This window comes from Phoxinus phoxinus, assembly GCF_949152265.1.
Source record: "Phoxinus phoxinus genome assembly, chromosome: 9".
Lineage (NCBI taxonomy): Eukaryota > Metazoa > Chordata > Actinopteri > Cypriniformes > Leuciscidae > Phoxinus > Phoxinus phoxinus.
The window spans coordinates 17,067,399-17,082,532 of NC_136884.1; the positions used below are offsets into that span (position 1 = coordinate 17,067,399).

At 36.9% G+C, this 15,134-nt stretch overlaps 1 protein-coding gene across 5 annotated transcripts in view; it reads left to right on the forward strand.

The window, feature by feature from the left end:
- Positions 1–15,134, forward strand: part of LOC307003662 (kinesin-like protein KIF21A) — a 52,889-nt gene that overhangs the window by 27,618 nt on the left and 10,137 nt on the right. The window contains exons 7-27 of one of the 5 annotated variants that reach the window (XM_079622370.1): positions 372–487; positions 580–775; positions 960–1,149; positions 2,492–2,555; positions 2,644–2,847; positions 3,695–3,742; positions 5,273–5,348; positions 5,471–5,576; positions 6,769–6,957; positions 7,398–7,597; positions 7,718–7,825; positions 7,927–7,995; positions 9,893–10,038; positions 10,120–10,264; positions 10,395–10,589; positions 10,750–10,851; positions 12,021–12,186; positions 12,294–12,314; positions 13,674–13,731; positions 14,015–14,069; positions 14,698–14,900. In XM_079622370.1, coding sequence (XP_079478496.1) covers positions 372–487; positions 580–775; positions 960–1,149; positions 2,492–2,555; positions 2,644–2,847; positions 3,695–3,742; positions 5,273–5,348; positions 5,471–5,576; positions 6,769–6,957; positions 7,398–7,597; positions 7,718–7,825; positions 7,927–7,995; positions 9,893–10,038; positions 10,120–10,264; positions 10,395–10,589; positions 10,750–10,851; positions 12,021–12,186; positions 12,294–12,314; positions 13,674–13,731; positions 14,015–14,069; positions 14,698–14,900 — 2,657 coding nt within the window. The remainder of the gene's footprint in view (positions 1–371; positions 488–579; positions 776–959; positions 1,150–2,491; positions 2,556–2,643; positions 2,848–3,694; positions 3,743–5,272; positions 5,349–5,470; positions 5,577–6,768; positions 6,958–7,397; positions 7,598–7,717; positions 7,826–7,926; positions 7,996–9,892; positions 10,039–10,119; positions 10,265–10,394; positions 10,590–10,749; positions 10,852–12,020; positions 12,187–12,293; positions 12,315–13,673; positions 13,732–14,014; positions 14,070–14,697; positions 14,901–15,134) is intronic. The other 4 variants (XM_079622371.1, XM_079622372.1, XM_079622373.1 and 1 more) reach the window with 4 other exon arrangements.

Here is a 15,134-nt window from a genome sequence, read left to right on the forward strand (position 1 = left end):
AAACTGAAGGTTTTTTTCTTCTTCTGTGAAACACAAATGTATACGAATCTTCATGCAGGTCTTGCCGAAAGTTTGTGAAGCTCCCAAAAAAAAAAAAAAGACTATCATAATTTTTTGTGTATTTTTGAAACATTTATGGATTCTGGAGGTTAGTGCTTACTGCCATGTGCCATTGAATAGAAAGAGCCATGTAGCAATTGCACTTTTGTGTTTCCATAAAACAAAATTATATGCAGGTTTGGAACAAAATGATCGAGAGTAAAATGACTATATTTATTTCCGAATGAACGATCCTGAGTCATTTATTGTATATTTGGCTGGTATCGCCTTTTGATAACTAATAATTTTGGCTTTGTTTTGTGGTGGTAAAGTTAGCTCTGGGCAACGTGATCAGCGCTCTGGGTGACAGGAGCAAACGCTCCACACATGTGCCTTACCGTGACTCCAAACTCACTCGCCTGCTTCAAGATTCCCTGGGAGGAAACAGGTAAAAAAAATTAAACAGGTGATTAGGCCCTAATCCAGGTATTCCTGCATTTTTTTTTTTTTTAAATGTTGCCTCTCCCCTGTGACCTCCAGTCAGACGACGATGATCGCCTGCATCAGTCCGTCAGACAGAGACTTCATGGAGACCCTGAACACGCTGAAATATGCCAACCGCGCTCGCAACATCAAGAACAAAGTGATGGTGAACCAGGACCGGGCCAGTCAACAGATCAGCGCTCTGAGAACAGAGATCGCCCGTCTGCAAATCGAGCTCATGGAGTACAAGACGGTTTGTGCTGCGACGTGTAGTCCAGATTTATTTCAAGTTTGTATCCGAATTTTACTATAATGTGTATATAGGATGGAATATTATATAATTTAGATGAGAAGAATTATTATTTGTAATCATTTTAATTAAACTAATTTAAAATAACAATAATATGTTCAATTGTATGTATGTATTTTTGAAACAGGGCAAGCGTATGGTTGGCGAGGATGGACTGGAAAGCATCAATGACATGGTGCATGAGAACTCCATGCTGCAGACAGAAAACAATAACCTGCGTGTACGAGTGAAGGCAATGCAGGAAACCATCGACGCCCAGAGAGCCAGACTCACCCAGCTACTGAGCGACCAGGCCAACCAGACCCTCGCCAGAGCAGGTACTCACACGCCGTACTGTTTACACCCGCTATTAAAGGGTAACTGATGCCAAAATTGAACCTAGGCTCTTTTTGTTTATCTACCCGAGTTAAACTTTCATGTAAAAGCATCAACAGGGGCTCTACACATGAACTTGAGCATTGACTACATTGTTTTTGTACACAAAGTTTACTAAAAAGAAAGGTTTTGTACAACTCACTGTCGCTGTTGTTCTTCCCGGCCGCCGGCATTTTGTCAGTCAAAAATAGTCGATCTGTATCACTGAATCATTTCATTATTATATGAGGATCCTTTTTCAAATACAAGGTCAATATTGTTTTTCAGTAACGACAAAACAACTAATTATCCGTGAATTTATATGGAACTAAGCTTTAGGAGCTTTCCATCTTTACTCTCCTCCCTGTTACGTTGCATTCGGAGATCGACTACTCTTGACTGACAAAATTCCAGCCACCGGAAACACGAACTGATAAAGTGAGTCGTACAAAACCTTTAATTTTAGTAAACTTTGTGTACACAAACAATGAATTCAATGCTCAAGTTCATGTGTAGAGCCCCTGGTGATACTTCGAGCACAGATTTATGTTGTGTCGTTTTAAAAACAGCGATTTTGATGCTATCATAGAAGTGCCCCATGCACTCCCATTCAAAAGGCATTTTGACCTAAAACGAAAATACGGTCAAACTTAAAAGTGGCGTTTCCATTCTAATTACATGAATGTTTAACTCGGGTAGATAAACAAAAAGAGCCTAGGTTAAATTTTGGCAACAGTTACCCTTTAAGATGCGTTTTGGTCGATCGGATCACAAGTAGACGAGGGAGACACACACCCCGTTTACACCTGGTGTTTTAATCCACTTTTGTCCTCTTTCAACAACTTCTGTCATGATTTCTTCGAGGGGAGGGTCTATGGGCTGGGAAATGTGTGTGTTTTTTCAGACCTTTCAATCTAATGGATGAAATAAGCTCTCGCAATTTACATGGAGAGCATTCTTTCATTTCTGCTCTGATAGCCGCAACACCACGCCGAACACCGTATGTGCGTGTTAGAAATCTGGAATGGTTTGGTACAAATTTTGGTAACGGTTGTAAACCGGGTTTGCATCAGGGTTGAATACTCAAAAAGGAAAGAAAAAAAAATCATATAATATTTAGTGGACTACTTTTATTTTTTGATATTAAGCACTTCCTTTTACTGACCTTTTTGTCAAAAAGATTTTTGAAACAAAAATGTGAATCACCCACACAATGTTGATTATTTCCTAGCGCTGGTTTTACATAACCAGCTGAAAAATGTAATTACTTGACTAAAATAGTTTAATTACGCAAACTTTTTGCAGGTGAAGGAAGTGAAGAGATCGGAAACATGATCCACAATTACATCAAAGAGATTGAGGAGCTCAGGTAATGTATGCAAACACAGTACGCCCATATCTTAGAAGTTCTTCAACATCTCTGTATGTGCAATGTTTGTGTGTTGTGTGGTCTTCAGGGCAAAGCTACTGGAGAGTGAAGCTGTGAATGAAAACCTGCGGAAGAACCTGTCCCGCGCCTCGACCCGCTCCTCATTTTACGCCGGCCCGACTTCCATTACCCCCGGACACCTTGCGCCTGAAAAAGATGCCGCAGACATCATAGAAATCGCAAAGAAAGACCTGCAGAAACTGAAGAAAAAGGAGAAGAAGAAAAAGAAGAGGTAAGCCACTGACATTGATGGGTTAACCATGTCGTTGAGGAACATGAAACTCGGGTTTTCCCTTTTCTCCTTGGACAAAAGAGGGTGTGTCAGGGATTGTTCTGGTCTGCTGTATGCCTCAAATATATGGTGTACAATTGATACGCTTCCTCACAGCATCTTTATTGTTGATGAGTTACTCTCAATAGGAAACGTTTGAGAAATCCTCTCATTTTTGTCTTTTCTATTGCTTTGGTAACAACAGCTTCTCTGATTGGTGGATCTCACTATAGAATTGTGGGTAATGTAGTACTTCACCAGTAATTCTGCATTCAGAGTGCCACGCTGAAGAAGTATTTTTGTAGGCCAACATGACTGTAGCATCACCCTTGATCCCTTGACAAAAATACAGTAGGATTTGTCTTTTGGCCTTTGGATTATTGCAGGAAATAAGCTCTGTGACCAACAAAAGTTTTGTTAGTCATGATCATTTCCACACATGAATACAGCTTGAATTTTGAAGCCTGAAGAAAGAAAGCTAAATTTATAAAGCTAGGTTTATGCTCTGTCACTTTCACTAAGCTTCCTTCAGCCAACCATTTCTGTCTTTATTTTAAAATAATAATAATTAAAAGAATAAAACATATTCTCTGGAAGTTTAAATTAGAATATAACCCATTATGTCATGCCTAAAGCACTCTATACTGTGGAGGTTTGATTACATCAGATCCTTTTATTCAAAAAAACTACAGAAAAAGCTTCAAAGTATATGAATTTGGAAGTTTTCCTGTTCCTCACGTGTTCTTCTCTGCATCATCTTTGGCACTGTGGTTCCTCTTACTCTCACCTCACCCCCTCACTCTTCAAGACTTCAGCAGATGGATGAAGGTGCTCATGAAGATCTTGAGAACGCCAGGTTGGAGAATGTCATTAAATGCCGTTGTTCCACTAACCGTATAGTCACCGCACCCTGGAAAACTTGACCCATTGATCTTCCCTCTTCTTTTCTCTAATATAACATGTTGGTTTAAAGGTTTAGAATCTGTTTCAAAAACTAGTGAGCTGCCTTGCTGTCTTGTTGTCTATGTAGTCAGCTACCTTAGTTGAAAGAGAGCCCCATAAGTAAACATGCAGCAACTCCAAATAGCACTCCTCGAGAGTTTGGTGTTAGCGTGTTGCTAAGCTAACAATGTGTTACTAAAAAAAAAAACAATGGCAAGGACAGAAATAGAATAGAATAGTCCAATTGTAATCAGATTGAGCTACCCTTATTGATTCTTGTCAACTTAGAGTGACATCTTAGTAGTGTAGTAGATATTTTCTCAGATTAATGTTAGCATGTTGCTAGGCTAATGAACGAAGCATAAAATTACATAGCACACATAAATGGATGTCTTGTCTGAAAATAAGTAAATAAGTCCCATAAGTAAATGACCTTAAACATGCAGCAACTCCAAATAGCACTCCTCGAGAGTGTGGTGTTAGCGTGTTGCTAAGCTAACAATGTGTTACTAAAAAAACAACAATGGCAAGGACAAAAATAGAATAGAATAGAATAAATTATAGGATAGAATAGTCCAATTGTAGTCAGATTGAGCTATCCTTATTGATTCTTGTCAACTTTGAGTGACATCTATGTAGTGTAGTAGATTTTCTCAGATTAATGTTAGCATGTTGCTAGGCTAATGAACGAAGCATAAAATTGTCTTGTCTGAAAAGAAATGACAGTGTGGGATCTGGAATTGCCTTATCCTTGAAGTGATGCTGCCTTACATTTGGGTATAAATTTGGTATCTTTGAAGTATAGTCATGCTATCTATGTTGTCTAGGTATGTAGCTCACTAAGGTTTGGAACAAAGCTCTTTCATTCTGCACTGTAAAAAAATATTTTCATGATTTGTTCTCACAACTTTATATCTTTTGTCAAATCAACTTCGATAACTAATGTGTGAAGATAACATACTATTTTGAGTTTTTTGTTGATTAAACCGTTCTTCTTCATTGTTTTAACTCACATTTTTTAATTACAACGAACTCAAACATTTTAAGGTAACAAGGGAACTTGCTTTTTTTAAGTTTAACCAACTTTTTTTTTTTACAATGTGTTGGGTTTAATTCTAGAGCCCTTTAATTTGTGTAATCAACTCATATTCACGTTTGAATTGATCAATATGTGATGTCGCTTCAGAGTTTAACAGTAGCCAATAATAAAGCGCAGCTGATTCACTAACACTGACTGATTTAATCAGTTATTACCAGATCTTGGAATCTAGTGATTTAAAGACCTCATGAACTTGAAGTTTTGGACTCAATAGGATATACAGTAACACTGCAAAGTAAAGGTGATTGTCAACAATTCCATGAGGTCTTTAAGTAGATGGCGGCACTAAGGGGTTTGCCTTTTATTAAATTTGACATTTCATGATATTTTTCTGATGTCATGCAGTGTCATAAAGGAGGAGGGGCCAGATAACGAGCAGGATAAAGAGGCCTCCGAGAGAGCCAATGAAGAGCCAGAAATGGTAAGTTTAACTCTCCCTTGTGTGTTCAAAAGATATACTGATAATAAATGTGTTATTTCTTTACTGTCCCTGGGATTCTTCAAGGTAAAATATTGTTTCTAATAATCCCAATACTTCTGTAGGATGCGAGTGATCACGATGAAGGCGAGGAAGCCGAGGGTGAGGAAGAGGAGGATGAGATGGAAGTGGACAGCTCTGATGAATCTGACTCTGAGCTGGAGGAAAAAGGTAAAATTCCTGCTTTTAATTTGTATTGGACAGGTCTTTTTTAAGTTATGGAAACTAGTTTCCACCACGGAATAAAAAAAGTAAAACAAATTTTTTTCCACAACTGCGAGTTTAAATATTGCAATGCTGAGTTTTATTTGTATTTTTTACATTTTTATGATTGCGAGTTTATATCTCACAATTTTGACTTATTTTCTCAGAATTGCGACTTTATTTCTCTGAACTGTGAGTTTATATCTTGCAGTTATGAGGAAAAAAAAGTTTTTTTTGATGTAAACTCGCAACTGCAAGAAAAAAGTCAGAATTGTAAAATAAAAAGTTGCAATTATCTTTTAAATTGCTTTATTCCGTGGCAAAAACAAGCTTCCATAATAAGTCTTGCAGAAAATTGCATTTGATTTGTTTTTAAATAAAAATAAATAAAAATGTTTTATTTCTGAATTAAGCATTCCTAATGTAAGAATAAAAATAATATAATGGACATCCTAGTGGAAAAAAAACCTATACTAAAATGTATTTAAAATACTTTAATTTCACACTAAGTATAGTACAAATCCATTAACATATTTACTGACAAATCACTTTACACTTCCTGATATACAGTACATATTATAATTCAACTTTATTTGGAGTAAAGTTTTTTTTTGCACAATACACATTTAATATTCAGCCTAAAATGTGTTTAATATCACTATTAGTAAGGATAGTATGATCTCTGTATAATAATATCAGTCTTTAAATACAAGATATTTAAAGTGTCCTTAAAGTATACTTGTCCACTTTAGCATAAACACATATACTTACTTATATCTTTAGTTGGACCTCAGCACTATTTCTGGATAACTAAAGTACAACATTTTTTGTTCCAGTTTAGCAGACTTTAAGTATATCAGTTTAGTATACCAAAAGTACAATTGCGTGGTATTTAAATTAAGTACATAAATATATAAATGTATTTGTAGTATATTCATTATAAAATAAATGCATTCCAAAATACATTTTGGTATATTTATTTTTCACTAGGACATAATATACAGTGCATTTAAAGCTATGATAATACGTTCTGTCGGTCTAGATTGCTATACACATTATGAAATATAATTTATTAAACTATTAGTTTTAAGCATCATTTTTAAATTGGATTTTAATGATTTTATTTGATCAACGTTCTGTGTATTTTGTGTGTTGACAGAGGACTTCCAGGCAGATCTGGCCAACATCACGTGTGAGATCGCCATCAAACAGCGGCTGATCGATGAACTGGAGAACAGTCAGAGGCGTCTGCACACCCTCAAACAACAGTATGAGCAGAAACTCATGATGCTGCAGAGCAAAATCAGGGACACACAGCTGGAGAGAGACCGCGTACTGCATAACATGGGTACAAAACACTCATACACACTCACAAGTCATTTATACTAATGCGAGTGAGCATTTCAAAAACATGACTACCTATCAAACGTTTGGAATCAATACGGATTGTTTAATGTTTTGAAATGGGCCTCTTATGCTCACCAAGGCTGCTTTTATTTGATCGAAAATACAGTAAAAACAGTAAAAATCATAATTATTCCCATCTTTTGACTGGTGTAGTGTAAATTAAATTATGCACCTGCAACCTCAGTCTTTTAGTACATCTGTACTGCCCTCCTCTGGTTTGTTTTGGAAACAGCTTGAATGAAAATACAAATACACAAATAATAATAATTATAAAAAAAAACTTTTTCACACTGCACTCTTAAAGCAAACCGTTAGCACTGCCGCGTAACTGTGGAAGCGTAACGCTTCTGTTGAACGTTGAGATTTCACATTTCTATGCAGGCTCAGTGGAGACGTGTACGGAGGAGAAAGCAAAGAAGATTAAATCTGAGTACGAGAAGAAGCTGACCTCCATGAACAAGGAGCTGCAGAAACTCCAGTCGGCACAGAAGGAGCACGCACGCCTGCTGAAGAACCAATCACAGTACGAGAAACAGCTGAGGAAACTACAGCAGGAAGTGACTGAGATGAAGAAAACCAAGGTACGTTTGTGTATTTTTTTACTATGGCTCATACTAAAGGGCAGTTCAAGCTGATCCGGGCAACCATCGCTGCGCTGAAGTGTCTAATCGTTGTTATCATGGTGACTCTGTTGCGTTCAGGTTGGTCTGATGAAACAGATGAAGGAGCAACAGGAGAGGAACCGAGTCACAGAGACCCGCCGCAACCGAGAGATCGCCACACTTAAGAAAGACCAGCGCAAACAGGAGGTGACGCACTGCACCCTGAACAGCCCCAGAGAATTATGGGATATTCTCAGAGACAATCCCTGCTCATTCTCTTTTGTTTTCTGTTTCTTGTCTCGTTTTAGCACCAACTGAGGCAGCTTGAGGCTCAAAAGAGACAGCAGGAGCTTGTTTTACGCAGGAGGGCAGAGGAGGTGACGGAACCTGGATTATTTGGGAATTACAATTTTTTGTTACAAAAGCGCTGGTTTGATGTCTGTAGCTGGTTGAAGGGATTTAGGCCGTGTGTCCACCAAAGCGTTTTTTTTCTCCGTATTTTTAAAAACGTCAGCAACGAGGCACTGGTCGTTTTTTTACCGGGCGCCGAGAGTGTTGAAGAATGTTCATCTTTTGGTAAAAACACAGCGCTCATCACTAGCTGTATTTTCATTACAGATTTGCGCAAAACTATTGCGATATTTTCAAAATGTTGTTAAAAACTTTTGCGAAATGACGCCATTTCCATTAATCGATGTTATGCGACTAAAACTTTTTTTTTTCTCGCGATAAATCATTCCAAAAAAGAACGGCTTCTTTAAAGAATTATTGAATTTTACGTACGCCAGGTGACCTATAAATACTAGAAATATTTCCGTTGCAGTTTTGCGAAATATTCCTTTTTTCGAATTGCCTGAAAAACCACCTCATGCGAGCGTAAAAACGTTTTTGCGGTATATGGGAGTTTTTGCAAAATTGACGTGGTCCCATTAAGCGTATATTCAATTCGCAATTTCAATTTGCGCAATTTAAAGGGTAATGGAAATGCGGCTACTGTCACTAGCCGCGTTTCCATTACCCTTCAAATTGCGCAAATTGCAAATTGAAAGTATGGCTAATGGAAATTTCGCAAAAACTCCCATTTATCGCAAAAAAGTTTTTACGCTCGCATGAGGTGGGTTTTCAGGCAATCCGAAAAAGGAATATTTAGCAAAATTGCAATGGAAACAGTTTTTGCGCATTTACAGGTCACGTGACGTAGGTAACGCGGTGTGTTTGGACAGAATACGAGACAGAGTTCTTTATTAAATTCATAAAAGACAAAATAATTACAGGAATACTGGATTCTAAACCTCAAAGAAATGCCAAAATCAAGAGTTTGAGGCAGTTATGATGAGGGAGAAACACCCAGAAACACCTCATATGTGCCGCTCACAGTATAAGATGCTTTCCTTACCATTAATAAGTGGATAACACACATAGCCTACATCTACTTCGATTAATACTAATGGCCAGTGCGGCGGCTGAGATAAACCTAAATCCTACCAACGTCTGTTACCATGTTTTTTGGAATGATTTATCGCGAGAGGGAAAAAAATGACGTTTTAATCGCATAACATCGGTTAATGGAAACGCCGTCATTTCGCAATAGTTTTTTGTCGACATTTAGAAAAAAAAATCACAAAAGTTTTGCGCAAATTTGTAATGGAAACCCGTCTAAAAATCGCAGTGGAGGAGGGGCGGGACAAACACCACATCATCACATTCTGCTTGTACAACTATTACAAACGACAGCAAGTCAAGTCACCTTTATTTATACAACGCTTTTTATAATACAGATTGTATCAAAGCAGCTTCACAGTGATAACATGAAAATAATACAACAAAGTTGTTTCTAGAAGGAAATTGCGTCATCGTCCACCTTAAGTAATGCAGATCAATACTATTGTTGAATATTAACTGTCTCCAACTAAGCAAGCCATCTCTATATCCAAAACCAATGTGGAATTGTTAGATTTATGTTGACATTTTTATATTCAGAAACAAACTATTTTCGAAATCGGATACTAGTAACTGTTCCATAGCACATATAGCGTCTCAACTGCACAAATCGCTGCACCGCCGAAGCGTTCTCAAGTACACGCAGAAAGCTGCCTTAAAATGCTTTGGTGAACACACAGCCTCAGAGACTCAACTTCTCAGAGATAGTTTTAGCATAGCCTTATGAGTTTGGACTGACATTAGCATGAGTAAATGATGATAGCATTTTAATTGTGGGGTGTACTAACTCTTTAATCATTCACAGTAAAACACTGTATAACATTTTTGAATCAGATATCTGCCCTGAGACGCCAAGTGCGGCCAGCATCAGGCAAGGTTAACCGCAAGATCAGTTTACCAGAGCCTCTGCAGGAGTCTTCACCCCGTACGCCCCCCGTCCGACCACACACCGCCGGGGCCATGACTTCTAACGGGACCAGGTAACGCGTGAGGTTTCATTCCAGATGTGTTGGCTCATGAGTATTTGAGTGACTGATGTGGTTATGATATTTGTATTGAAGAAGGTACCAGATGAGAACAGGAGGAGTGTACTTTACCAGAACAGCACGGGCCAAATGGCAGTCGCTAGAGCGTCACATTAGTGACATCATCATGCAGAGGATGACCATCTCCAACATGGAGACCGAAATGATCCGCCTACTTAAGGTGACTTGTAGAAATGTCCTTTTATTATACATTTTTTCATACCCATCAATGAAAACTTACGACGTTTGTTTAATGTAAATTAGAGAAAATTCGAGATTGGGTTAATTGACAAATCGTTCTGTGTGTACAGCAACGTGAGGAGCTGACCAAACGCAGAGAGAAGGTGACGAAAAAGAGGGACAAGATCGCCAGCGAGGACACGGATGCCGACAGGACCGTCGTCTCTCTCAATGAAGAGATGGAGTCGCTGACCGCCAACATCGACTACATCAACGACAGCATCGCCGACTGCCAGGCCAACATCATGCAGATGGAAGAGGCCAAGGTACTTGAAACAGGAAATGATGTCACACAGTAGCGCACCCTGACTGGACATACAGTATAATTATAGTAATCTAGCAGCAGACCCTTTTTATGATGTTTTGCGGGTCAGAAATGTTCGATGCATTGGCTCAAAATCGCTTTCTATCGGCTCTCCGCTTTAGGAGGAGGGAGATACAGTGGACGTCTCGGCTGTGATCAGCTCGTGCACGCTGTCAGAGGCCCGTGTCCTGCTCGACCACTTCCTGTCAATGGCCATCAATAAGGTACGGGAGCTCGGTAGATTTTCATTTTGAAATTAGAGATGCTCAATACATTAATAATCACTGGTCAATATTAGCACTTTGAATAAATAAAATTTGGTTTTAGGTAAAAAAAAATTATTTACACATCAATCTTTTTTTGATAAAATTTTTAATAATATAACATAACATAATATAATGTACAGCTTTGGATACTACTGGATAGTGTACATTTTACGTTTTGACTTTTTTTACATTTTATTTAAATGAGTACTGTGACAAGTTTACTTCATTATAATATAATAAAGTTCCAGCCTTGGGTACAACTGGATAGTTTACATTTTATGTTATAAAATGGATAGTTCCAGTCCTTGATTCTGATAGGTTGAGCCGCGTTCGAAGCCGTTGTAAATTACTCAACAAACACACACCTGTGACCGCATTACATCAGTATTACTGCACAACTGCCGTTTGTGATTCTTTGTTGCTGCATGTGTTGCTTAGCAACCTCTTTGGAACTACATTGCTTGGCGGAGGAATACATGTGTTAATAACGTTATATTTTTGTTGCTGGTGTTTAGTTTTATGAATAAAATAAATATTAAAATGAATATTTTAATGAAGTTACCGTTTTATAAAAGCAATAGGGGCTTGAAGGGGCTTATTACTCCGCTCCGCGTCGTGCCTAACAACGCCCCTTAGCTGTTCTAAATCCACTGTAAAACACGGCTTCGCGGGGCTTATTGCTTTATTTTACTTATTGGGTGAATTTTGATTACATATTAATTCAGTTAATAGAGCATATTAATATTGTGTTTTTAATTCGTAAATCTTATTTGCTAACAATAAAACCGTATTACATATATTGGCATTGGGTCATCCTGTTCTCTAAACAAATAAATAAATAATAATTAGTTGACCACAAGTTTAGAATGTCGGTTTTGTTGAACATTGGTATCAGCCAAAAATTTCTATATGTGTGTATCCTTAATTCAGAGTTAGCATGATTATCATTTAGGATACATTTTACATCCATAGTATGACCCATACCTGAGTGCACCTTAACGTTCAAAAATGTAGACCAGGACTTTTTACTTGTGGATTTAATTGAATCAAAAAAAGGGTGCTAACATAGTACAGGTTTGTATTATTTCCCCACCCAGTAACATTTCGTTGTATATCATTGTTCTCAGGGCTTTCAAGCTGCACAGAAGGAGTCTCAGATCAAAGTGATGGAGGGCCGTTTGAAACAGACGGAGATAAACAGCGCCACGCAGAACCAGCTGCTCTTCCACATGCTCAAGGAGAAAGCCGAGCTCAACCCTGAGCTGGACGCCCTGCTCGGGAACGCTCTCCAAGGTCTGACGCGCATAAACACACGCTCACGTTCAGCTCTTCTCTAGACTTGTTCCTTTTAAGTGTGATTTTGATTTGCTTTTGTCTTTTTGTTGCCTGAATTCAAACAGAACTAGGTAACGTGCCATCGGGTAAGTAGAGGCATCTAGAGCTGTCCCACCGGTGCATGTGTCTCCCTCAGACTAACAGACAGTAACAGTAGCGTAGAGCTGCATGGGTCTTGCCTAAACCCCCTGTGGACTTTACTCTGTGAAGATTCAGAACATGCCGTTCAACTGGAAAAGAGCTTCTAATAAAGACCCATGGAGGACGTAGACTCTTTCAGCTGTTATTAGTTTGTAATAGTGTTAAATTCAGCACTAAATCCAGTATCATACTGTATAATAATAATAATAATTCATATTATATCAATAATTAACATTTTAATTAACAATAACACAATATTTAGTGCTGGGCAAACTAATCGCGATTAATCGCATATCAAAATAAAAGTGTGTTTACATAATATGTGTGTGTATAATTATTTTGTTTATATAAATACACGCATGTATATATGTAAGAAATATTTGCATGTATATACTGTATAAATAACAAACTTTTCTTAAATATATACATGCATATGTGTGTATTTCTATAAACAAAATACTTATGCACAGTGACAATATACACACATATATTATGTAAATACTGCGATTTATCGCGATTAATCATTGCCCAGCACTAATAATATTACAAACATATAATACAATTATTAATACAATATATTATATAATTAATATAATATTTTATAATATAATAATTAATACTGAAAGGATTTTAACACTATTTTAAGTTTGGTTTCACTGCCACTCCTTATGTAATGATATTTTAATAGCACATTAATATGAATGGTTATCATTTGCACATTTAAAATATTTAAACTTCAGCCAAGTCAGTGATTAATTTGTGTAAAAATTATATATTTTATCGGTGTAAAAACGTGTTTAATAATGTTTAAACTGTGCATATGATGTTTAGTGGTGCATATATATGAAAAGTTAAATACCGTCATTCTTCTGTGTGTTTATTTAGGGAAAAAATACAAAAACGTGCCTCGATTATTTTATTATTATTATCATTACTTCTTGCTTTAAGCATTTGTCACATTTTAAATCTATTTGGTAAAAAATGGATGATGCTTTATATGATAAACACAGTAAAAATGCAGCCGAACTACATATTCACTTACTAGTTTCCTTTTTCCACGTCTGCCATAGTGACCATACACTCTTCAGAAATGTGTTTGCATCCCTAATGCTGGTGTCCTGGCTGTAGACTGAACACACACCTCCTCTTTTCTAGTTCTGTTGAATTCAGGGTTGTGATAACAACACTATGATGCATGTCGCTTGAATAATAATGTTTACTGACATACACTGACAAGCTGAGAGATGACTAGTGTTCCTAATGTTGAAGTCTGTGTGTGTGTGTGCGTGTGTGTGTTTGCTCAGAAAACGGTGATGAAAGCAGCAGTGATGAATCAGCACAGAGTCCCGCCACAGAGAAAAGGTAATGCACTACAGTCAGGCCAATGAAGCTCTATAAACAATTGTAAATCTGTCTTGATGAGCTTTCATCTATATAACACAGTCAGATTCTGTTATTGATCTAACGTCATTTGGTGAAGGATAGTTTAAGCTACCTTTGAAATTGCTTGTTGTGTGCTTTTTATTTTTTAATCAGCAAAGTTATTCGGAACCATTTCAATCATTGTCGGTGTCTTTCAGAAACGTGTCATTTCATTATGAACTTTGATATTTTTGTCTGACATCCGAATATTTGTATCTTGCAGTTGTTTGGCTTCAGATCTCATGAAACTTTGCGGAGACACAAAAGTCAGAAATAAGGTAGAACAAACTAAAGGAATTATACACGCACACACACACACAATTATATATATATATATATATATATATATATATATATATATATATATATATATATATATATATATATATATATATGCCATTAAAAAGATGCGGATCAATAAGATTTTAATGGTTTTGAAAGAAATCTATAATGCTCAACATGGCTGCATTTAATTGAGTAAAAATACTGAAAGAAAAAAACAGTAATATTGTGAAGTATTACAATTCAAAATAAGTTATATATTCTGATATGTTCAAAAATGTAATTTATATCTGTAATGGTAAAGCTGAAATTACTCGTGTGTGTGTGTGTGTGTATATATATATATATATATATATATATATATATATATATTTATACACTCACTCACTAAAACATATTGATCTTTTAAATTACTTCATATACTACGTTGTTCACATAATTTAAACTTATAAACATCGAATAACAGTTTATAAATAAATAAAAAACAGTTATTATATTCATTGAGGAAAAAAAAAGTTATGTCGAGGACATAAATTGAAATCATGAGACATTTTCCTCACTTCTAATTTAACATACTTTAACTAAAGTATTTGTACTCTTTGTTTTCATTTGTGATGAATTTAGGCACGCAGAAGAACTACCACCCAAATGGAGTTGTTGTACGCCAACACTGGTGACCCTGATGCCCCTCCAGAGGATTTCTCTGCCGCTCTACTTCCTGTAGTGGAGAATCCTGAGGGAAATAAAGAACCGGCCCCTGTTCCCCACTTAGGGGACAGAGACTCAACGGCCTTCTCCTCTAGCTTAGCATCCAAGACAAATGCTGTGTAAGTGATTGGTGAAAAGATATATGTTTTGGTTCATGTATTAAGGATTAAGCACATGAAGTGTATTTCACAATGCCTATGAACAAGGCTAATCAAATTGGTTTTTGCTAGTCAAAACTAACAGTTATAAAACACATTTTCACTACAGCTAAATAAAGTGTGGCAAATGCATTCACCTTAACATCTCCTCTAGCATTACAGTCACGTCTAATGTGAAGTTTTTAAGTTGCGCTG